We start from the raw sequence: 26,580 nt of genomic DNA, 5'->3' as shown, positions 1-26,580 counted from the left end.
CAGTCTATATTCTGCCATGCAAACAGCACCTGAATTTCTTTTTTTTTAAACTACCATTAGCTGTGAAACAAACACATGCATACATATTTTTTGGGCAATTCATTTTATTACAGCTTTTTACTCTTGATCTGACTTTAGAAATGTACAGCATCAAAATGGTATTTTATCGAAGAAAACTAAATTTTTGAAGTTGCACCCCACTTTGTTATACACATGACAGCAACCCATATTTTATTTCCAATTTAAACAATTAGTAAACTCTCTGGGATCTGCATTATTGTTCACAGTATGTAAAATATGTAAATCAGCTTTGCTAAATAGGAAAATCTATTTCAAACATTTTCAAGACTCAATAAGAACACACACAATTACATATTTTATCATTTTATTAGGAATAATTCCAAATGGATTATGAAGAAAACTTACTGAGTTTGATGAGTTTTCCAAAAACTCTTAATGAAGATATGTTCACCAATAAACAATAAAACATCAGCAGAACTATCATATACTGGGCAAAGAGTCAGGCTGATACCAAAAGCAACATGCAACATAAAAAAGATATAATATAAAGGAAGACAATCTGCTGAATATTAAAAATTATCTCAATATGAACTCTTCGCAACCAGCACAAAACTAATTAGCTATCAAATCCAAACCACACCAAGGTAAGCTTGGCTGATGGAAGCCAGAGTCAATAATGGGGGAAAAAAATAAGTTCCTCAGTGCAAGAGATCTGAATAGTGTTTTGGTGCATTTCCCTGGCTGGTTCAAGCAGTATTAGAAAATCTTTTTGGCAAGGGAGAAAAATAAATACAAATGGAATGCTACATGTTTTAAAATCAGCAGACTGTCCCAGGAATGATAAAGGTATCAGTAAAGTAGCAAGGGGATAACTTTAAAACATTATTTGTTGTGGGCTCAAAAAACATTCAAAACAGATTTATTTAAAGGTGTCACAATAGCTATGTCCAGGCATTTAGGCTTAAGGGAAGTAAAATTAAGAGGACACTTTTTTTCCCAAGTTCAGGACAATTTCTTTAAAACCAAGCATATTGCTAAACAGCAACATTATACTTGGTAAACAATAATTGGCAACAAAATAAGTTGAAACGCTGTAATATTCTGCCCAAACCAGTCCCAGATACTGTTTAATAACCAAGATGCAAACTAATTTTGTGGTAACAAGCCTAGACCAATTCTATCAAACATGTCCTTGGTTAGAGAATCCAGTTTCATTTAACGTTTTGAAAGCTCATTTGACAGCCAGTCAAGTCCCTCATACAGACCAGTTCCTTGTGTAGCACAAGTGGCTTGAACATACCACTGTAAAGAAAGGACAACACAAAATTACTTGATTAACATGAGACTATGTATAACGACAATGTTTAAAATTTCTTAATAAGTAAACTAAATATTTTCTCCCAATTGCCCAGGGGTATTACTTAGTCCACAGTTACCATAAATGTATAGGAAAAAAGGAAACAAAAAATATATATATACAACCTTAAGCATAAATAAATGTGTTAAAGTATTACATCTCACAAATCATTAGTTTTATATTTAATGATCTCAGTAAGTGTACAGATTGGGAGTGTTTTCATACCCCTTGCTTCTCACAAAACTCCTCTCATATTTAAAGCTACTCCAACTCATCGATTCGATTTAATCAACTAACCACTAGTTAATCTGAAAAGAACATTCATGGCAACTAATAAACTACCCCCCTGGTCCTAATAACCCTCGTTTCCCATAAAAATAAGTTCAGAGTAGAAGAGGCAAAATTTTGAAAGAGCAGGGATTGCTGATTAAAGGCAAGCTTTTCAGATAATTTTACTATCTTTAGTCTCATGCATTAAAAAAAGTTCTACTTTTTTTAGTGAGGAAGATTTGCCCTGAGCCAACATCGTGTCAATCTTCCTCTATTTTGTATGTAGGTCACCACCACAGCATGGCTGCCAACGAGTGGTGTAGGTCCACACCTGGGAACTAAACCCAGGCCACTGAAGCAGAGCGTGCCAAACTTAACTACCAGGCCACAAGGCCAGCCCCAAAATGTTCCACTTTTTAAAATGGTAATGATTCTTATCTTCAGTAACTGTATGAAATGCCATGAAAAGTTACAAGTACCAAGAAAAAGACCTAGAAAGCAATTTAATTACCTTTAAGGGACAGCTTATTCTTATTAATTTTCTTTATTGACCAGTTGTACTTTGCCTTAGTAGGAAGACCTTGCTTTAAATGTTGCAAGGCCACTGCAAGTATACCATGCTGCCAAATTATTATTTGAATACCAAACACCCCAGTAATCTAGAAGGCTGCCAAAAAGCATGAATTCATATCTTCACAGCATTGAAAACCGGTATCATTCACAGTTTACCTTATTTAAATTGTCCTGGGACATCTCAAACAGTCTACATAGTTAATGCCACAGTACAGTATTTGCCTTGTTGACAAGTTAGTGAAAAACTTGTAAAGCACAAGCCATACTAATACTTTATAATACCTCTTCATATATAAAACAGTATATTGTGTTTGCCAATATTTAAATCACTGATTTAAAATGATAAGCTACTGGAGCACAAGTATAATATTTCTTATAACTTTAAATTGAAATTTTGTTTAAGGGCCAGTCCAGCGGCACAGCAGTTAAGTTTACGCACTCTGCTTTGGCGGCCCAGGGCACTCCGGTTTGAATCCTGAACACGGACCTACGCACTGCTTATCAAGCCGTGCTGTGCTAGGCGTCTCACATATAAAATAGAGGAAGATGGCCACAGATGTTAGCTCAGGGCCTATCTTCCTCAATAAAAAAAGAAGGATTGGGGGTAAATGTTAGCTCAGGGCTACTTTTCCTCAAAAAAATAAATTTGAAAAAAAATTTGTTTGATACCATAATTATAGGTCCCTCCACAAGCTTTTGGTGTTAACATGTAAACAATAGAAAATATTATCTAAAATATGGCAGCTAAATATTGGTGTTTTAATAAGGAAACCAAATTACAAAACATTTGCTGCAGAGCTACCTAAAAGGTTTAAAAGTAAGAATATTAATAATCTTTAGATATTACAATTCTCATATGGTAGTTTTCCACATCTTTATCAATACTAAACATTTTGAGGACAAAGTTAACAAAAATCAAATGAAATAGATATTTAAACCTTTGGATTTTTAAAGGATATATTTTTAAAGTTTTAAAATAGAGACGATATCAACACACTTTGAAGTAAAATTGAATACATTTATAAAGGTATGAAATAAAGCCTGAAAGGGCTCATGTTTGTATAAGCAAGAATATATTACTGTATTTTTTTATATGATGTGCACATCATCTGTTAAATGGAGACAACTGGTTAATCAATATTTAAACTGAATACAAGCTTAAACAATTATCCTAAAATTCTAAGAGTCAGGAGGTTAATCCGAACCTCCAAATACTTACTGTTCTGTTACGAAGAGACTGAAGACCTAATTTATCTGTCATTTCACTGATAGCCATAGCATTTGGCAGATCCTGTTTGTTTGCAAAAAGCAGTAACACTGCATCTCTCAACTCATCTTCCTGAAGCTGGAAATAAAAACTAAGACATTAACAACTACCAAACTGGAATCCAATTATTCTAACAAATTATGTAAAACATTGGCTTCCTATATATATCATTTATTCAACATTAAGTACATTATTAAATATCAACCCCATTTCTCTACATGAAGTTCTGGTACTCTTACAACTTAAATCTCATATCCATCAATTTTTAAATCCAAAGCAAATAATCACATGCCTTCAAGTAATGCAAAACTGTTTTTCAAGCCAAACATCCTCTACTCCATTAAGGCAAGTCATTCATTCAGCCTGCATGATCATTCATTGACGGTTAGGACTGGCAAGGATTACTCCATTAAGGCAAGTCATTCATTCAGCCTGCATGATCATTCATTGACGGTTAGGACTGGCAAGGATAACAAACACATATGGGAATAAATACTTATGGCAAGATCTATGGTACTTAGTAGTAAAAGTATTTAGATGATGATTCTTTTTGGACTTTTATCCTTTCCAGCCAGCTGGACAAGACTACAGCAGGACAACAATGAAATGATTAGGGCATCAGCAGTATCATGAAAAATACAAGAATACTACCAAGAGCAGAAGCCAGTAGGAATTAAGTACTGATACATGACACAACATGGACGAATCTGGAAAATTAACACTAAGTGAAAAGTAACAAAAAGTGAAAAAAACACCACATACTGCATGACTCCATTTATATGAATGTCCAAATAGGCATGTGTATAGAGACAGAAAGTAGGTAAGTGGTTGTTAGGGCTGTGGGCTGGAGTTGGGGAAGTAATGGCAAATGAATACTAATGGTTCTACGATTTCTTTTTGAGGTGATGAAAATGTTCTAAAATTAGACTGTGGTAATGGTTGTACAATATTGTATACTGAAAACCCTTGATTTATACATTTTAAATAGTGAAGTTTATGGTATGTGAATTATATCTCAATGAAGCTGTTTACAAAGGAGTAGAAAGGATGATATTTAACTTGTTAGACAAAAAACCTCCAGTGACTTCATTACTCATACACTGGCACAATGGTTTTACAAACTGCTCTCCAGTCCTAGGAGCAATGAAGGAGAAGATCTCACTTCAGTAAATATCTGAAACCATGGCAAGGTTGCTCAACAACTTTCCCCCTCAGTATTTTTAACAATATGAATATATGAAAACATTAATCCAACATATGGGAAGACCAAAATGCGACCATCAACCCAAATGCTACTACCTTCAGGTGGCATTCTTTATCACGGTTGCTATCACAAAACATTTCAAAGTATATATTACAGGTACAGCATAGAGAAAACGGAACCCGATAACCTTGGGAACAAGAGATTTGAGCCAGGATTCCTAGGTCACAAAAGTTTCAAAACTATAGATTTTATATCTACAAAATAAAAGACCGGACTAATACAAACATCCTCAACCAGAGATATGCATCAGAATCACCCAAAGAGCATTCTAAAATCAAGCTGGGCCTTCCTCCCAACTTACTGAAGTAGCTATTCTCCTGTGAGCTTTTTAAAAAGCACTACAAGTGATTTTTAGGAGCATTCTTAAGAACCTGTGATGATAGTTCCTCAAGGTTCCAACTCCAAAAAGTTCATTTGTATAATCTAATCACAGTTAAAATGTACCAGCCACTAACACTACCACTGTCACCCAGAAAAACACATCTTGGAAAGGATACATTTTCAACATATTCTTACCATTTTCTGCAGCTCTTCTGCTCCTTCCTGAATTCTTTCACGATCATTGCTATCTACCACAAAAATAAGACCCTGGGGAAAAATTGCTTAAATAAATGATAACAGTTAAAGGACACACTAAATATGAAACACAGGTATAGGCAGCAAAACCATATCAAGAGTTAAATCTTAGAAAGAAAATGTCTCCTTACTAAAAAAAATAGAAAACAGGGCTCTAAGTACCAAAAACAGATCTGAGGCACTATTTGTGACTGTAATTTATCAATGTTATTTCAAATTAAAAAAAAAAAATTTACTCTTAACCAACTGATCACTTTTCTCAACTACGCTAAGAACAAATTTTATCTCTTTCTCATTCCCTCTGCCCTTGCATGTCTAAGTGCAGATAAGTGTAAGTAACGAGTCACAAAATGGGGACAAAAGGAAAAAGAATAAAGTAAAGATCCTCAAGATTCATGAGTTTACTAACTAAATTAGCTATTCTATTCAGTCAAAGCTATGCACAAAGCATAAAAAAATAAAAAGAAGGAGGGGCCATACTACAGTAGTTTTTATATGCTTCATCTGGAAAAGACAGCCTTGCTCCAGAATGCTGACTGCCAACTCTAAAATCAGGGGAAGGAAGTCTTAAGCAAAATTTATCAAGAAAAATTCAAGGTTGACTTGATCAAATAAAAAATTCTTAACAAAAAGGAAGGTAGTAACCATTAAGATATTCACAAATATTAGAATTCTATTCTACAAAAGAAATGGAATTGGGGAGGAATTAGTTGAATTAAGACTTTTCTAAAAACTTTCAAAGGGGAAAGAACTTTCAATTGGCAAGAGAGGGCAGATTAATTTTATAAACTTTGCTAAAATCTATTCCTATTAATACTAAAGTGACTAAATATTATTCTCCTCACAACCCTGACCACTGAAGTATTTTTGATCATTTGTCACTTTATCACAAACTCTTACACTATTACTTATTTATACAACTAACTAAATTAAAACTGCTGAAGGCAAAGAGCTGCACCATTTTGTATTTACCCCTTAGTATTACCACAGCACTGACCTTAGCAGGGTACCTAACACTTATTTTAGGCTACAGTCATTAAATGACATAACTTCCCTTGGTTTAGCAAATTTCGAACCTATTTCCTTTATCTCTACTGGAAATCATCATTTGAAACATCCCAACCTTTGAAAAAAATTTTTGGTGCTAGGATGGCCAGTATCGCATAGTGGAAAGATATCCAAATTCACATCTCAGGACTACTTATTAGTTACATAAATTACCTAATCCTTGAACATGCCTCCTCTTCTATAAAATAAAAAATACCACCAACTTTCTATGAGCTTATTAAAGATTACATGTAATCATAGAGGTATAAAAGAATCTAGCATTGTGCTTGGCTTATCACAGGCATTGAGCAAATGCTGTATCCTCTTTTCCCTCCTATTCCAAGGCTATTCCTTTTTAGATGTACCCCTTTAGAAGAGGTAATGCCTCTAAAAGGGATCTAACTTTATTTGGACTAACAATTCATTTTTATTGTTTTAAAATGTAAAAAGAATGCTATCAGTCCCAAAGTAACATTATTGAGTGGGAGATTTATTTTAGGAATAAATTCTACATTATGGCGGCCAGCCTGGTGGTGCAGCGGTTAAGTTTGCACATTCCGCTTCTCAGGCACTCAGGGTTCACCAGTTCCGATCCCAGGTGTGGACATGGCACCACTTGGCAAAAGCCATGCTGTGGTAGGCATCCCACGTATAAAGGAGAGGAAGATGGGCACGGATGTTAGCTCAGGGCCAGTCTTCCTCAGCAAAAAGAGGAGGATTGGCAGTAGTTAGAGCTCAGGGCTAATCTTCCTCCAAAAGAAAAATTCTACATTATGCATTTCCTGGGATGGCCTAGAATAAAGAGTGTAGAAAAGCTAGGATTCCAAAGATAAGCCTGGCTATTATTATAAGAAAAGAGTAAAGGCCAAATATTTACTTAATTATGTAAAACAGCAAAATAACTGGAATTATCTAATGAGGGAAGAAGAATTTACTACAATATGCATTGTGTCCAGGATTGTTAATATAAGTAAGAAACATGGTTAAATGGCATACTTAGTTTCTTTTAAATTTTATAGCTAAAAGAACTGACCAGCTAGCTGTAAGAGCTTGGCTGGGATTACACCACGTAACATAAAGCTTTTGCCAGCAGGCATGAGCTCTTTAGGAAGAAGTTGGAATTTTGACTCTAAGGTGATCCACAGAGGCCAGGAATGGGCATAATCTCAAGAACTCAAAGTAAATTACAAAGCACTCTAAACAAACCTAAGGATAAGACCAGGGTTACTCTTGGTCAAAAATTATAAAGCTTAAGATTAGCAAAGGTTTACTTCATACCTAGATATACTTCAAAAGTATGTTTCCTAAATGAAATGACTATGACTTACTTTAAAATAAACCCAAAAGGTGAAGTACATGAGACAGGAGTATTAATTAAACAATACTGGTCATATCCTAATAACTGAAGTTCCGTAACAGATATGTACAAGTTTATTATGCTATTCTACTTTTGTGTATATATGCAAATTTCCATAATGAAGTTTTTTAAAGCATGTTACTCATATCATCTTTTCTATCACAGCTATGCTAATGAACAGAAATATTCTAATTTTTAATAAAAAAGCATGCCACTTACTTAACATGACATACTACTTAATTTTTTTTCTTTTTTAAGGAAGATTAGCCGTGAGCTAACTATTGCCAATCCTTCTCTTTTTACTGAGGAAGACTGGCCCTGAGCTAAAATCTGTGCCCATCTTCCTCTACTTTATACGTGGGACACCTACAACAGCATGGCTTTTGCCAAGCGGTGCCACGTCTGCACCTGGGACCCAAACCGGCGAACCTCGGGCTGCCAAGAAGCAGAACGTGTGCACTTAACCGCTGCGCCACCGGGCCGGCCCCCGACATACTACTTAAATCTGGTTGTTCCAGCCACTCAGCTAGGGTATTCATTGCCATACAAATATACCTCACTTGTATATAATGTTATAATAATTGGAGACCAAGAATGACATCTGCAAATCTTAAACATATGAAATTTTTTTTTTTTAAGATTGGCACCTGAGCTAACAACTGTTGCCAATCTTCTGTTTTCTGCTTTTTTTCCTCCCCAAATCCCCCCAGCACACAGTTGTATATTTTATTAGTTTTGGGTCCTTCTAGTTGTGGAATGTGGGACGCTGCCTCAAGGTGGCCTGATGAGCGGTGCCATGTCCACACCCAGGATCCGAACTGACGAAACCCTGGGCAGCCACAGCGGAGCACACAAACTTAACCACTCGGGCACGGGGCCAGCCCCCTGAAATGTTTGTAATATCACACATTACTTAAGAAAAAAAATTTATCTACTCCAGTAGTAAACAAAAACTGATGAGAAACCGCTCACGTGGTAGAAAACACAACTAAGTTGGAATCAGGTTAAACAGAAATGGAGGAGAACCACCAGCTCTCCTAGTCATTCCAAGCTTCAGTTTCTTCATATGTAAGAGTTAGACTAGAGCACTCGTTCTCGAGACAGAGCAATTTTGTCTCCAGTGGACATCTTCTAATATGTGGAGACATTGTGATTGTTGCAACAGGGTTGAGGGGGTAGCTTGCTTCTGGCATCTGGGGGGTAGAGGCCAAGGATGCTGCTAAACATCCTACAATGTAAACAAGAGCCCTCCCCTCACCCAACAGGAAAGAAATATTCAGCCCGGAATGTCAACAATGCTGGTGTTGAAAAACATGGTACTAGAACCTTGCTTCTCAAAGTAAGGTCCCGAACCAGCAGCATCAGCACCACAACCTGACAACTTGCCAGAAGTGCAGAATCTCAGACCTTACTCAGCTAGGCCTACTGAATTATCTATAGTTTAACAAATACCCAGGTGATTCATATGCATATTAAAGTTTGAGAAGCACTACTGAAGCCTAGTTTATATGCCCAAAGATTCTGCTTCAAGTGGTCTGGGGTTCTGATCAGGCCTTTGGGATTTTTAAAGCTTCCCAGGTGATTCTAACGTGCAGCCAGATTTGAGAATTCTGGCTCTACAAGATCACTAAAGTCTCTTCCATGCCGGTATTATATATATTGCATGATAATATTTTAAAAATTTACAAATCAACAAAGCAGATCTACTTCAATATTTTTTTCTTAATATATTTTAATAAAGTAAACACTTAACTGGGCAAAATGAAGGACTGTTAATTTTCTTATATTCATTAAAACCTACAAAGACAGAAAGTTATACAGATCTTATTTTCTAAGCTAAGAATGAAACCAATAGAACTACTGATGAAACATCTAATTCAATCTTGAGAACCACCTCCACCTGCACCCAATCTTCTACAGTATTACTATGATGGCTATGTAACTCTTCCATCCTAGGTAATTTAGCCTTCAGAGGCAGGAGTGAGAGAGTCCACTGAAGAATATGGAAGTAGTGATAAGAATGCCAACTCATACAGTAAACACCAACACACCCAGTTAAACAGTAGATGATGATAAACTTCAGAGTATGAAACATATAAAGGAAAGTTATAAAAATGTATGGCATGGCTTACCTGGGTATTTTGGAAGTAATGCCTCCAGAGAGGCCTGATTTTATCTTGACCACCAACATCCCATACTGTGAAACAAATGTTTTTATACTCTACTGTTTCCACATTAAAACCTACAAAGAAAAAAAAAAGTTGTGCATAATGTCATTAAGAAAATAAACGTCTTTCTTATATAATTCTCTCAGAACTGTTTTTTTAAAGTCTTACTAGATAAACAAACTTAAGATATTATAATGATGGATCCATGTCATTGCACATTTGTCCAAAACCAAAGAATGTACAACAGCAACAGCGAACCCTAAGGTAAACTATGGACTTTGGGTGATTATGTCAATGTAGGTTCATCAATCGTAACAAAGGTACCACTCTAGTGAGTGACACTGATAACGGGAGAAGCTATGCATGTGTAGGGGCAGGGGGCTGGTGGGAAATCTCTGTTTCCTCTCAATTTTTCTGTGAACTGCTCTTTAAAAAAGCCTTAAAAAAAGAAAAGGAGACTTTCAAAATTAAACTGTGTTCAATTTCACTTTACAATATATTATGATATCAATTAAAGTCATCAGTAAAATTCTTACCAATGGTAGGAATGGTGGTGACTATCTCCCCTAACTTCAGTTTATACAGAATGGTCGTCTTGCCAGCAGCATCCAATCCAACTAGAAAGAGACATTAAAGCTTTTAAATCTAGACCCAAAGCACACACTAAGGAATAATTTTACAACAAATTTATAGTTTGAAAGCAAAAGTTCACTGGTCAAAGCACAAACGAGTTAGAAATGAAATTACCTCATTTCTGATTCCCAAAAGCAACATTTTCTATAGAAAACCTTTCCATTTTTCTTTCTACACCTAGAGACAGCAGGTATAGTGAAAAGAAGAGAGTATCTGGCTTAGTCAGGCTGTAATCTCTAGATGTGTTCTGCCACCAACTAGTCAAGTGCCTTTAAACAATTCACTTTAGGAAACTGAGGCCAAAGAAATTAACTACAAAATAAGAGGACTGCCTCAAATAATCTAAGATCTCTTCCAACCTAAATTCTTATTAATTCTATGAACTACTACCATTTTTAAAAACACAAATTATAAGTTCAATCACAGGGCCAGCCCTGGTGGCCTAGTGGTTAAGTTCAGCGTGCTCTGATGTGGCGGCCCAGATTTGGCTCCCAGGTGCAGACCTACACTGCTCTGTTAGCAGCCATTCTGTGCTGGTGGCCCACACACCAAAAAACAGAGGAAGACTGGCATAGATGTTTAGCTCTGGGCGAATCTCCCTCAGCAAAAAAAGAAAAAGAAGTTCGATCACAGAACACATAAGAACAAGTGAGTAAAGAATTATCTTTAAGATTCATAAACTCAAATTCCTTTTACATAAAGAGCAAATTTTGGGTAAAAAGTCCTGATGCTCAGGGGGGGATATATAACTATGCCCTAGTTACATGATATAGCAAGGGAGGTGAGGCCAATTTTACCCCTACCGAAATCCATTCCAACATCAACTGTGCAGAAATGAGAACAAAAGAGTGGTTAATTGGGGCTGTAAAAATGGCCCTATCATATTCATCTCCAATGTCAGTAATGTCTAAATTCTTAAAATGATTCCTTTGAAGCAGATACAAGTAGGGAGGAATGTGCCTGTTTTTGAAAAAAATCCATACTAGAACAAGAAGGTATACCTCTTTTATTACAGTGATAGCAAAAAGCAAATTAAACACTTATTTTAAGTATGAACCTCTCAAAACCTGCATATTCTATATTGTTTGCTAAAGCCTTCATAAATGGAAGGTCAATATCTAATAATGCCATTGAATGCAACACCGTTTTAAGGACATCACATTTGGCCACCTGGATTTATGCTATCACAGATTTTGAAATCAATTCAACTGAGTATTGATTTCAGCAAGGATGCCTTTTTACTATTTAAATCAAAGCATGACTTGGCACATAAAACCAAATCTATCAAGTTTAAAAAAACAAAAAACAAAAACAAAATCACCTCACTTATCTAATTTACATTCCTATGCAAATAAGTTTAACTTTTATCAGTTAGTCCAAGACAGAACTAAAGGCCACAGAGAATTCAGACTCCTTTTACCCATTTCTGCTCTGTACCCTAAAAATGTAGCTTGAAGATCTCCCTGGAAACGCGGGCATTTTATGCCTTCTTATTCCTGTGTCCTCTAATCGAATTCTGTGCCCCACTTCTTCATACTGGGATTCAGGTTGATTCTTCCAAAAAAACTATGACATTTAGTAGTCAGAGTGAGAAGCCCACTCTAAACCCTCACCCATGGGCATAAGAAAAACCAACTGTTACAAGGAAGTGTTTCATTTTTTGAGTATGGAACAATATTAAAAAGATCAGAAAACAGGAGATGGCCCAGAGGCATAGAGATTAGGTTTGCGTGCTCCACTTCAGCAGCCTGGGGCTCACCAGTTTGGATCCTGGTCACGTACCTAGGCACCATTCAGCAAGCCATGCTGCGGCAGGCATCCCACATATAAAATAGAGGAAGATGGGCACAGACATTAGCACAGAGCCAATCTTCCTCAAAGAAAAAAAAAGATCAGAAAACATAATTCTAAAAAATACACAAAGAAACAAAAGTAGGAACCTTAAAGTTTGGCATCTTCAGTAAAAATACGGAAAACAGGGATGAACGATATGATCTTTTCATTGTTTGAAAAAGCTAAGTCTCTTGAGAACATAAGTCCTCCTCAGGTGATTTTGATCAAATTTTAAAATAAAGCAAAACTCACCTTTAACTAAATCCAAGTACAATTAAGCTCAAGTCAGAGGAACAGAAACTGAGGTGTTGATTAGAAAAAACACCAGAGGGGCCGGCCGGGTGGCGCAGCAGTTAAGTTCACACGTTCCGCTTCTCAGCGGCCCGGGGTTTGCTAGTTCGGAATCCCGGGTGCGGACATGGCACTGCTTGGCACGCCATGCTGTGGTAGGCAACCTACATAGAAAGTAGAGGAAGATGGGCACGGATGTTAGCTCAGGGCCAGGCTTCCTCAGCGAAAAGAGAAGGACTGGCAGTAGTTAGCTCAGGGCTAATCTTCCTCAAAAAAAAAAAAAAAAGAAAAAACACCAGAGTTAGGTCTGGAGAACTATGGCATATGAAAGTCCTCACTGGAGCTCCAACTGGACCTCATACCACCATTTAAACATAATGTAAATCCAAAAATATTAACAAGGAATGGAAGAAATCCAGGACAAATTATGATTATATAACTACTCACATGCCAAGTTATAAAAAAGCATGTAGGTAATCCAATTTTTCTTTTAATTAAAGTTTTAAATTTGTACACAGAATTAATATTCTTCTACTTCTATATCGTTAGGATTTTTTTTTAACACAATAAATGTTACTTCTATTAAAAAAGAAAAAACTTCCCAAGTAGCACCATTTCCTTTATTACAATGTTGGGCTGGCTACACCTCCTCACCTATCTATCAGAAAGACAATCACTTAAGAGCCTTGAATATATTTTATCCTTTTATTTATTTATTTTTTGGGTGGGGGAGATTAGCCCTGAGCTAACTGCTGCCAATCCTCCTCTTTTTGCTGAGGAAGACTGGCCCTGAGCTAACATCCGTGCCCATCTTCCTCTACTTTCTATGTGGGACGCCTACCACAGCATGGCATGCCAAGCGGTGCCATGTCCGCACCCAGGATTCAAACCGGCGAACCCCAGGCCACTGAAGCAGAACATGCGCACTTAACCGCTGTGCCACCGGGCCGGCCCCTGAATATATTTTATATACTTACTTTTATCGAAAAAAAAAAAAAGAGAGAAGAAGAAAGCATTGACAAAATAATGCAGCCATAGGTTTTCTAAGCATCCACAAATTACTCTTAAAATGAAAATTCTAAGAAAACAGTCAATTGGCTCACAGCCACATACAAAATTCTAAAAATTACGAAGATATCTTTTGAGTTGCACCCAAAATAATAGTGCTGTATAAATGCAAACCAGAAGTTTTTTTTTAAAGGTATTTCTATTATGAGATTTAAGACGCACAAAATAATGTATACCATCACTTAAAACTCTTTAGATAGTTCTTTACTCAAACCTGTGTTGGCTTAACAATTTCGTGCCACTTTAGTCATTTCTTAAGTATGCATTTCCTTAATGTTGCAATATCTGGCAATGAGATTTCTCCACAAAATGAAACTATAACCAATTCTCAACTGGCCAAGATAAGACTCTAATCTGTACAGTGCAGTAATGTCCTCCCTCCCTTTCACTCCCATAAACAAGCCATTGTATTCAAAGATATACTGGAATTACTTGTTCTCCTTTACTGGACCTGCACTTTGACCAAAGTGTTAGCACCAAAACGATCCCAAAAATCTTTGCCGAACATTGAAAAGTATGTCTACCAAAATACGGCAGCAAGAAATCTTTACATCTTAAGTTAAAGAAGCCAGATTGCAATTATTTCAACTTGGAGAAAAAACAAATGCAGAAACAAAAAAGACTACGGGAAAAAAGTATACTTTTAGATGGGTAAACCTTCAGAGGATATTTTTCTTCTTGTTTTCCTTTATCTTTTAAATTTTCTACAAGAAAGCCTGAAATACAACTTCATAATAATTTTTTTTGCTGAGGAAGATTAGCCCTGAGCCAACATCTGCTGCCAATCTTCATCTATTCTGCTTGAGGAAGATCAGCCCTGAGCTAATCTGTGCCAATCTTCCTCTACTTTATATACGGGTTGCCACCACAGTATGGCTGATGAGCAGTGTAGGTCCATGCCCAGGATCTGAACCCACAAACCCAGGCCACCGAAGCAGAGCATGCCAAACTTAACCACCATGCCAGGGGGCCAGCTCCCAGGGTAATTTAAAAATAATTTAAAGTTGAGTGCTTACTGTGTTCCAAGGATAATACTAAGTGATTCCATACATTTTTCTAATTCAATCTTCACAATAACCCTTCATTTTTCAGGTACAGCATTTGAGGTTCAGAAATGTCCCCAGAATCAGAGGAGTACGACAGATATTCAAAACCCCAGGTCTCATGGAGAAATTAGATCCCTCATACATAGCTGGTAGCAATGTAAAATGGTATAGTTGCTCTGGAACAGTTTATCAGCTCCTCAAAATGTTAAACACAGCTAACATATGACCCAACAATCCCATTACTAAGTATTTATTTATGCAAGAGATTTAAATACATATGCCCACACAAAAACTGGTTCACAAATGTTTACAGGAGCATTTTTTCTAAGAGCCAAAAAGTGGAAACAACCACATTTCCATGAACTGATGAATGAATAAACAAAATGTGGTATATCCTAAGAATGGGATTACTATTCAGCCATAAAAATGAAGTACTGACACACGCTATAATATGGATGAACCTTGAAAACATTACGCTAAGTGAAAGAAGCTAGACACTAAAGGCCACATATTGTATGAATTCATTATATGAAATATCCTGAATAGACAAACTCATGGAAACAGAAAGTAGATGAGCAGTTGCAATGGGGGGGTCTGAGGGGATAGTGACTGCTAATGGATATGGGGTTTTGTTCTCAGCTGAAAAAAATGTTCTAGAATTTAGAGAGTGGTGATGGCTACACAGCTTTGTGAATATATTAAAAACGACTAAATTGGGATTATGTGAATTTCTTTTTTCTTTTTTGGTGAGGAAGATCGGCCCTAAGCTAACACCTGTGCCAATCTTCCTCTGTTTTGTATGTGGGACAGCACCACAGCATGGCTTGATGAGCGGTGTTGTAGGTCCACACCTGGGATTTGAACTTGTGAATCCTGGGCCACCAAAGTAGAGCACACAAACCTAATCACTACACCACCAGGCTGGCCCCCATGTAATTTTTTTCTTAATTAAAAAAAACCCTTAGGGGCTGACCCTGTGGCCTAGAGGTTAAGTTCAGCGTGTTCCACTTCAGCAGCCCAGGTTCAGTTCCCAGGTGCGGACCTACACCACTCGTTGGCAGCCAAGCTGTGGCAACAACCCACATATAAAGTAGAGGAAGATTGGCAACAGATGTTAGCTCAGAGCTACTTTTCCTCAGCAAAACAAACAAACAAAAGAACAAAACTATATTATCACAAGTAAAATTTTGGAGGGACAAAAGCCTTCTCTTAAAAGGCTGAGAGTAAGTATAACAAATATTAATAACAGTGGAATGGTGGAATTACAGGTAATTATCACTTCATTCTTTTTTGTGTTTTCTAAATTTAACAAAAATTACATACTATTTTTAGAATCAGGACAAAACACTTAAAATTACATAATAAATGAATTAACCAAATATGCTAGGGAAAATGTATGGAAAGTATGAAATGCCACTCTAGCTTAAAGCCTCATTTAAAACACTGATAATATTTTTCAAATTGGCAAATGAAGTATCCTTTCTCCTGAACTTCTCTGGTCCCAAAAAACCACAGTCACATATAAGGCAATATAGAACTATAACTAGTACTCGCAATCAGTTAGAAAGCAATGCTTTTTCAGCTTTGCAACAGGAAAGAACCTGCAAGTTCAAAGAAAGTGGAATTAATAATTCCTCTACAGAATACATTAGTGATTTCAGATATAAACAAAATTTGGGGAGTCATTTACCAAAATTAAATATTATCATGGATCAAGATACAGAGATCAGATTTAAAATAGGATAAAAGAGGGCTGCATGAGAAACTAAGGTGAAAACTGATTGTCTTTGAACTTAAGCACAATAATAACATTGACATGAGTGATTTCTTCTTTAAAAGACTCTACTACAGAATTTCTGTCAATCTACAGTTTAAATGACATTAATGGCACATTGTGTTGGTTTTTAATTTTTTAATTAGTTAACTACAAACTGTAACTTCAAACACCTTTTTAAATTTCTTCAACTTTTGGGAAAGCCAGTATAGGAATAAAATTAAAAACACCTCCACAGTAATTTGGCAAACCAGATTCATTAGCTAACTGCTACCTTTTAAGAACACTTTAAAATGGTACAGTCTGAAAAAGTCACTAACTCAAGAAGGCATAAATTTTATCTAAGCCTTATGAAGCAAAAGGAAGCACACACAGTTGCCAGAGAATATTAATATGGAAAAAACAATCATCAACTGGCAATTCTAATATTTGAATGGGGGCAGACACCTTAAGAGTAACCTAGGGCCCGCCTGGTGGTGTAGTGGTTAAGTTCCCATGCTCTGCTTGGGTGGCTCAGGGTTCGCACACCAGGCGCAGATCTACACAACTGCTCTGAAAGCCATGCTGTGGCAGCCTCTCACATACAAAGTAGAGGACGACTGGCACAGATGTTAGCTCAGTGACAATCTTCCTCAAGCAAAAAGAGGAAGATTGGCAAGAGATGTTAGCTCAGGGCCAATCTTCCTCAAAAAAAAAAAACAGAGAGAGAGAGAGCAAGAGAGTGTGACCTATTATTTATGCAGTCACTCCTAAAGCTAGACAAAAAAAATTTAAGAATTACCAAACTTCCAAATCACCTCTTTCTCTATCTATGGACATACCCTTTATATGGTTAGAGTTCATTTGATGAGTTACTATAAAAGTGGACCGTGTGACTGAAGTGTTTTTAATCAAGGAAACCTGATTATTCCGAAATTGAAGTGCAAAATAAGAATAGCAAACTTGAGAAATAAAACATTTAACATAAAAAGAATAATTCCAAATCATAACTTCTATCCCCTGCACAAATGCACAAAGATAAATACTTCTCTTCCGTTTTCTTTCAATCATTATTTTGAGGGGGTAGGGGGAGAAATGTTCCCCTAATACGGTAAATACAGGAAAGTGCTTATAGCATAATTCTACCTCTCTTCTCCCTCTGCAACTTTCAGCCATCACAAAAGACTAAGGAAATGAAAAGTAGCAACTCATTTACAGTAAATCTTAAGTAAAAGAGCCAACATGCTACATTTCCAGGAACACAACCACATACTAGTTAATGTCTTTTAAGGAACGGGCTGGAAATTCATTTACCACAGTCCAAAGTCCTCCCACTGACTTCAGATTCTTTTTTAAACTGCCAATTTTCGGCCACTTTTAAAGCTCAAATAACATGCTTGCCCTCCTAAATTCTTTCCTCATTTATAAAACCTGAGAAACTCTGAAAGAGAAAACATTTTATCCTTGTGAATGAATCATTAATAATTGTTTCATCAATTGTGAAGAAGATAGAATAACAAGTAAGTGAAAAAGGAACCTATACCCTGAATCTTTATACACCTTGAAATATTACTGAACTTTGCTTTGGGAAACTTCCAGTGGTAGTGGAACTCGAAAATAAAACCTCCTCCCCACTCTCTAGAAAATAAACTAATGAACCAACAAGTTTCAATGTTTAAAATTAGAGGGGCTCCTGTTAGCATTATTGAGGTCCACGGAGCTCAGCTGTGATGTAGGCACTGCGCACACTACATGGGGGAGGGGTTGCTTACATCACCAAGTGACAAGCCCCTTCTTCCCCAGCTGAGCACAAAACCAACCCTGAAAATCAGGGGGGTTTTTTAAGCCTATTTTCCAAAAGAATTAAAAAAAAAAAATCTCTGTGATTATCATTTAACAAAACTACCCTAAAATTAAGCGTTACGATGTTCAGTTACTGAAAATCTGTTATCGGCTTTAAAAAAAAAAACTAGTTTCTAAAAGTTTGTTTTCATTAAAACTTAGCCAGCCAAATAAAAATTAGTTTGAAAACCAAAGAGAGTAAACCAAATACATTTAGTTTTTGAGAGTGGCCCAAAAAAACATACTCATGATAAACTCAGCTTTCAAGGATATTAATAAGGAAAAGAAAAAAACATGAAGCGGAATTCAGCGCGAAGGAAAGTTGAGCGAAGTGAGCGCGGAGGACTCGGACTCCTCCGAAACCTTCGGCGCTTCCTCGCTCCCCTGCCACCGCACTGGGCCGGTCACTTCCTGCCCCAGCCGGCTCCCGGCGACCGCTCGCTCACACACCATTGGAGTGTGCAGCGCGCACCCGGAACGGAAAGGGGGGAAAGGGGGAGGAGGAAGGCTGCAGCCGCTCTCCTCCCGCCCGCCCGCTGCCCACACCCGCGGGAGACGGGAGCCAGCTCGCGCTCTCAGAACGAGCCTCGCCAGTGTCTTCCGGGCTCTGCGAGATGCCGGAGTTCGCTTCCCCCAGATCTCCGCCCAGTCTCGTCCGGCTTTCCACAAGATAAGGAGAGAAAGCCAAACCCAGGAGGCGGAGATCTGTCCCCGGCCCTGTCCCCGGCCTCTTCGACAGATCCGGGCCGGCAGCCCCCCTTCGCCCCATTGTTCCCCCTTAAGAATTCCTCCCGACCCCCTGCCCGCCGCCCCTCCCCCACCACAGCGGGCGAAGAAGAAAACAGGCCCCGAGGCCGCCCCAGGCGTAGACACCCGGGCTTCGCCGATCCCCACGGGAGCCTGGCCTCGCCTCTCGGCCCCTTACTCACCCATCAAAATGCGCATCTGCTTCTTGCCGAAGAGGCGGGAGAAAAGGGAGGAGATGGTGAGGCCCATGGCGGTAGTGGCACTTGCGATGGGCAGGAGCAGACGGGGTCTGGGACGTCCCCGGGCCGCCTCCTTTCAAGCTCCTGGCTAAGTGAGCGAGAGGGGAGAGGAGCTAGGGAGAGAGGGCTGCAGCGGCGGCTCGCTAGCCGGCGCGTCAGACGAAGCTGCGGGACAGGAATTAACGGGGCGAGGACCTGCTGGACGACTGGCGCGGCAGCTCCGGCTCCGGTGTTAAGGCTTCGGCTGTGCCACGTCACGCGGCAGCCGCGGCGACTGGCGGCGGCCCGGCCCCTCCAACGCGGACAGAATCGCGTCACCGTTGCCCCATCCCCCTGCGCTTCCGGTGCTGCCCGAACCACTGCGCCTGCGCACGGAAGGGATTGGCCAGCTCCGCTGACGTGCGTATCTGGCCGCCGCCGCCTCCCGGACGTGGCTTCTGGAGTAGGGCGAGGCCAGTGAACGCATGCGTACTGGGAGACAGTCGGAATCCCACAATGCCTCGCTTCGTCACCTCCAATCAGACTCAAAGCGTGACGCTGCCGCAGGGTAAAGGCGTCCAGGAGGCAGTAGTCCTTCCTTCCGGAAAGGCGGGCTGTGCATTGTGGGTTAGGCCGTGAACCTCCGTTCCTTCCGCCCTCTGGGTGCCCCCGTGTTAAACGCAGCGCGTGTTGGCGTTTCCCTGGTCCTGCGCCCGGACGCGTTTCACTCGGCGGGCCGGACGTTTGCCCTAGTCGCGGCGGTGCAGGCGTGCCCTGCTTTCCCAAGAGATAAGCGGTTAAAAGCCAGCGTGCAGGCGAAGAGGCTGTGGCCACCGATTAAGCAGCTAGGCCTACACCCTTCGACCTCCACGCCAGGTCACATGTCTAATCCTCTGTCAGATCCCTGACCTGTGAAGACGACAAAGCTGGGAGACTTTCGACTATTGCAGCTCTTGAAGTGCAGCCCCCAACGAAGGCTTGCTTTTCTTCTACTCTCCCAGAAGAAGCACGGAAGATTTAGTCCTTCCACTTCCTCACTTTAGAAATACTTCTGATCTTAATGTTTTCCTGATTACAAAATAAGCTATACCTCTTGTAAAAAAAAGAAAAGGTATAAGAAAGCAAGTTCCCCATAATCTTCGCCACCTCCCACCTTTTCCCTCCACACTGCTGGTGCAGCTTAGGATTAGTAGCGCCGCCAACCTCCATCTTTACCTTAGTCATGTCATTTTCTCTTTAAAGGTTAACTGGTGAAAAATACTTTATTGACATCCTGACTAGCTAAATTAAGGCTCAAAGAACCGTAACTGCGCTTCGTAGGTATGATTTCACATTTAATATTACTATTGACAACCCTCCTCCCCCTCACTTATCCGAAAGTGCTAGAAAGGTAAGATTAGTCCGTTTTCATATTCCATTGTATTTCCTGGAATAAGAGGGAGGCCTGATAAACTGGTATATCCGTACTATGGTATACTATCAGGAGGTAGAATGATGTAGAACTGTAAATTCTAATGAAAAGATTTGCAATGTACAGTTAATAGAAGAAGCTAAATAGTGACTACTGTAAAGTAATATAAAAATGTAGATTTCCCTTGGTGTGTGTGTAAAAATGCAGAACAAGAACTTTGGAGTAGAATCTGCAATAGTCGTAGTTAGTGGTTACCTGTTTAATCTGTGTAGAGGGAGGAGCTTCCCAGGGAGTAAGGGAACTCGTTTTGAAGTGACAGTCAAAAGAGAGCTTTACCTATCCTTTTTTTTTTTTGAGGAAGATCAGCCCTGAGCTAACATCTGCTGCCAATCTTCCTCTTTTTGCTGAGGAAGACTAGCCCTGAGCTAACATCCATGCCCATCTTCCTCTGCTTTATACGTGGGACGCCTACCACAGCATGGCTTGATGAGCAATGCCATATCTGCACCCGGGATCCAAACCGGCAGACCCCAGGCCGCCAAAGCAGAACGTGCACACTTAACCGCTGCGCCACCAGGCTAGCCCCTACCTGTACTTTTAAAAATCCACTGTATTGAGATATAATTTACAAGCGATAAAAGCCACCATTTTAAGTGTACAATTTGATGAATTTTAACAATCTATACAGGAGTGTAGCCAACACCGTAATCATGATATCCATCATTTCTGGGGCAGGCCCCATGGCTGAGCGGTTAAGTTCCCACCCTCAACCTTGGTACCCTGGGTTTCTCCAGTTCGGACCCTGGGCGCAGACCATAGCACCACTGGTCAAGCCATGCTGAGGCCGCATCCCACATAGCACAACCAAAAGGACCTAGAAAAGATTGGCAACAGATGTTAGCTCAGGTGCCAATCTTTAAAAAAAAAAAAGAAGCAAGCAATTAAAAAAAAATCATTTCTATTACCCCCAAAAGTTCCCTCATACTCCTTTGTAGTCATCCTCTTCCCTGACCTCCAGCCCCTGGCCAACTACTGATTTCTAATCACTATAGCTTTGCTCTACCCAAAATTTCATGTAAATGGAATCATACAGTACGTAATCTTCTGTGTGTGGCTTCTATCTCCTAGCATAATGATTTTGAGATTCATCCATGTTACAGTGATTATCAATAGTTCATTCTTTTTTTTTATTGCTGAGTAGTATTCCATTGTTTGGATATACTATGATTTCTTTATCCATTCACCAATGGATGGGCTTTGAGTTTAAAATTTTGAGCTTTTATGAATAAATCTTTGAAGATTTGAGTACAAGTGTTTGTGTATTTGTATTAATTTATTTTTACAAGATGAACTTATTCATGCACTACTTATATAATTTTAAAAATAATCTTTGAATTTGATGAATGAGTTAAGCACTGTTTGACATAGATTATTCCAGATTTTCCTCTGTGAAACTAACATCTCTCTATATATGTTAATGGGATCTTATCCTACTAAGCAACTTCTTTTTCAATTTAATAATATACCCTGGACATTTAAAAATATCAGTACTTATAAATTTAACTCATTCTTTTTTTTCTTTTGGTGAGGAAGATTGGCACTGAGCTAACATCTGTTGCCAATCTTCCTCTTTTTGCTTCAGGAAGATTTTCCCTGAGCTAACATCTGTGCCAATATTCCTATACTTTATGTGGGATGCCACCACAGTGTGGCTTGATGAGCGGTGCATAGGACTGCACTCGGGATGCGAACCCACAAACCCTGGGCCACTGAAACAGAGCATGTGAACTTAACCACTATGCCACCAGGCCAGCCCCTTAACTCATTCTTTTGAAGAGCTGCATTCCATCATGTGCATGTAAGATAACTTATTTAACTGATCTATCAAATTGTCCAATGTGCATACTCTTTGATCCAAAAATTCTACTTCCAGGAATTTATGATAACAAAATTTTTCCTCACATTTGCTATGTGGTACTTGTAAGATCTTCAAACAATGTTCATTACAGCATTTTTTGTAATGGAGAAAACTGGAAAAGTCAATTTAAAAAAAAAAAAATTTAAATCCCCCTTTGTCTCTTCCCCTCACTGGTCATAGGCCAGATATTCCAATTTTGCTTTTGCTTTGCTACAGTTTTATAAATTCACAACAAAGATAAATTAAGACGGTAATTAGATTCATTAACAGGATAAAGATCTAATCTCATTTCCTAATAGTGCTGTCCTAGGCAGTTCTGTAGTTGCTTATTCCAACTGGTGCATTCTTCAGGATGGGAATGAAAAAGAAAAATCTGCAAAGTTTCAAAAAGAGTAAGCTGGGGCTGGCCCGGTGGTGTAGTGGTTGGGTTCACACGCTCTGCTTTGGTAGCCTGGGTTCTGGGGTTCAGATCCTGGGCACGAACCTGCACACTGCTTATCAGGCCATGCTGTGGCAGTGTCGCACATACAAAATAGCAGAAGATTGGCACATATGTTAGCTCAGGGACAATCTTACTCACCAGAAAAAAAAAAAAAAGTTAGCTATTTTGTATTGTTGAAGGCCTGCCGAGTAAAGCTCCATTTGGTAGAACAACACTTCAGAAATTCTAATTTCTCAGGAGTGACCTCGGACAAACGAGCAAAAACGTCTTTACTCAGGTGGATAAGGTAAAGCCATTTCATAGACTAGGTTTAATCTGCCCTTTTAAAAAATATCAAAATATTCCAATAACATTCTTAAGATGAAATTGAATGTAATTAAATATACAACATTTAAAGAACACCAGAGGGGCCAGCCCAGTGGCTCAGCAGTTAAGTGCACACATTCCACTTCAGCAGCCTGGGGTTCACCGGTTTGGATCCCGAGTGTGGACATGGCACCACTTGGCATGCCATGCTGTGGTAGGCATCCCACATATAAAGTAGAGGAAGATTGGCACAGATGTTAGCTCAGGGCCAGTCTGCCTCAGCAAAAAGAGGAGGATTGGCAGCAGATGTTAGTTTAGGATTAATCTTCCAAAAAGAAAAAGAAAGAAAGAACACCAGAGATTTTTAAGGGGAAAGCAAGTGGTTTTCTGCTCTTTAAGTAATTTAATAGAAATGTTTATTTTGGACGTGAATCAAAATACTATTTAATTTTGTAACAACTTAAAGTCTATGCAATTACCTAAGAGATCCACACATTTTGCTAGGATTTAACTTAAATGGAATTAAAGACTCGATGTCCCTTGAGAAGAACCTTCCTTTGCATTGGAGAGACATGTAAAGGCTTGCTTAGCAGTTGAATAAGTTAAAATTGCATTTTGGAAGCTTGCTAGATACAAAACATTCTTGTAGCCTTTAAGTAGCCTTTATGTCTGTTTTGAGTTTTATACAGAATTCCTTAAAACAATGCTCACCTGATTCTGAGGGTCTTCTCAAATTGATTCTTAATTTCTCAAGACAAATGAAAATGGGTCCCTTTCCTCATAACTTCTTCCAAATCTTAATTCATGTTTTCTGTTTAGTTAAGCAAAATAAATGGAAAAAATTCTGATGTCTATCTCTAGCCTCCAAAACCTAAACCAAAAAAAAAACAGAAAACGAATGAAAGGTTAGAATAGATTTTTCAGATTTCCATTTAAGATATGCTACACATTAAGTAACTAAGGGAGGCTATGAAACAGGATGTTGATGAACGAACGAAATGTCTCTATTGTAAAGATACGGATAATGAGGGTCACAGAGAACCTGCCTAAGGGCTCATAACCAAGAAACAGTACAACTGGGGTAAGAAACCATTTCTTCTAATGTCAATGCCCATAACCCTATAGCTACTGCCTTATTTTTAAATATGAGAAAAGTCAGCCCCAAAGGAAAAAATTGCTATCGTTTATTGGTCACTTACCATGTACCAAGTCCTATACTTCATTTAATACTAACAACTTTGAGGAAGGTGTTATAAGCTTGCCCCAAATAAGGCATGTGCTCATTAACAACACACTACACTAGGTATTATGTTTTCCTCATCTCTGACTTTTTTAAATGACATCTTTTCAGTCATGCATGTGTATATTTATGTTCCAGTCCCTTAGGTTTAATAATGTAATTATTTTTGCTGATTGTCCCATAAGAATGCAAACTTCTTAAGGAAACTATCACCTCCTTTGAAATTTTCAAAGCATTCTATAAATAGTGCTAATATTTAACAGCAACAATGAATGTTATTGAGCACTTACTTTAGGCCAAGCATTGTGCTTAACGTGCGTTATCCCATTTAATACTTTCAACAATTTAATCCATGTCATTCATTTTGTTCTCTGCAAAAATGACTTGGTTCTGTTTCTAGTCCACTTGTTAGTTGTTCAATAATATAATTTTTGCCCTCATTTCCTCCCAACCTCTGTAAACTCCATTTAGACTTCATTCTCTAACTCTAGTTTGTCACTGATCTTGCTTAAAGTTCACGTTCACTGAACACTGTCATTTATCTGCAATAGAGGAAGAGTACTAAAGAATCTTGTCCATACTCTTTCTCTTCCAGAAGGGTGTGGCATGTGAATTCCCAGAGTCTTTGGATAGTTTGGCCCAACCTGCTACCTCTCAGCAACTCAAAGTCTCTGCCATGGAGTTAAGAACTTTCCTTAGCTTTGGTGCCTTGCATTAAGTCTTCTTTAAAAAGAAAAGTTTTATTTATTCCATTTGATTTTGTGGGAGGGTCTATATATCTGGATCTTTGCCCTCATCTTTCCTAGGAGTCAGAGTTTTGTTTGTTTTTTAATAATCTTGGTAAACACTGCACACTTGGAAGAGTATAAAGTCTGCCTGACTTACTAAGTCAACATTCACTTACTTACTGACTTCCCTTCATCACTTACTTAAGCAATTTTATACTTAAGTCTTAAACTATTTTAAAGTTTCTTGCAGGAAACTTTTTAAAACTAAGGAATGCAACTACTTGACTAGTTTCCTTGAAAGTATTTACGGCAGTCACATTCCTAACTTTCAGTACTGGTACTCGGGTGTTCTGGATGCTTTAAAGCAGAGTGGTTTTATGGTGGGCACATAGCTTGAGGCCACTAATCCTACTAAGATTTGTACATACCATCTAACATTTATAAAAGTTTCACAGTTGAAGAAATTATTAGATACCTTACAGCTAAATGTCAAAGGCTTCTATGTACCATAGCAACATTAATGAAATATGGCTATTTCACAAAACCTTTCTCTCTTTACCAAATCTCCATCTATCCTGACTGTATAAATATTTTAAACATCTAACAATTAATGACCTATCTTCCATGCTACAAAACATAGAAATGAGAGAATTTATTTACAAAAATCTTTTTACTCCAAAACTTAGATTTATTGACTCATGTAATCCTGTCTTCATGGTAAATGATGGTTGATAGTGTTAATGTAATAAACACCTAAGATTAAACATATATATCTCTGGGGCCAGACCAGTGGTGTAGTGGTTAACTTCACATGCTCCACTTCAGCAGCCCAGGCTTCACCGGTTCAGATCCTGGCTGTAGACCTACACACCTCTCATCAAGCCATGCTGTGGTGGCATGCCGCATACAAAACTGAGGAAGACTGGCACAGATATTACCTGAGCAACAATTTTCCTCAAGCAAAAAGAGGAAGATTGGTAACAGATGTTAGCTCAGGGACAGTATTCTTCACACACAAAAAGTCATATATCTATTTGGTTCTCAAACTTTAACATCAGAATTCTTTGGAGGGCTTGTTAAAACCAGATTGCTAGGACTCTCACTTCTAGTCAAGATCAAGTAACAAGAACCAAATTTATCCTCTCAACTAAAATAATCAAAAACAAAAATAAAACCAGGCAAAATATATGAAACAATGGTTTAA

The 26,580-nt window shown here is 38.5% G+C and overlaps 1 protein-coding gene across 1 annotated transcript; it reads right to left on the bottom strand.

The window, feature by feature from the left end:
* Positions 1–368: 368 nt before the first annotated feature.
* Positions 369–19,820, bottom strand: ARF4 (ARF GTPase 4). The gene is made up of 6 exons (XM_014868724.3): positions 19,296–19,820; positions 10,437–10,517; positions 9,865–9,974; positions 5,269–5,340; positions 3,441–3,566; positions 369–1,323 (listed from the first exon to the last, which is right to left on the bottom strand). Exons 1-6 carry the CDS (start codon positions 19,360–19,362, stop codon positions 1,237–1,239), a joined length of 543 nt encoding a protein of 180 aa, XP_014724210.1. The 5' UTR covers positions 19,363–19,820; the 3' UTR covers positions 369–1,236.
* Positions 19,821–26,580: the final 6,760 nt, after the last annotated feature.

This window comes from Equus asinus, chromosome 21 (assembly GCF_041296235.1).
Source record: "Equus asinus isolate D_3611 breed Donkey chromosome 21, EquAss-T2T_v2, whole genome shotgun sequence".
Lineage (NCBI taxonomy): Eukaryota > Metazoa > Chordata > Mammalia > Perissodactyla > Equidae > Equus > Equus asinus.
The sequence above is the reverse complement of the archived record's forward strand: the minus strand, read 5'-3'. Positions and strand labels throughout refer to the sequence as shown.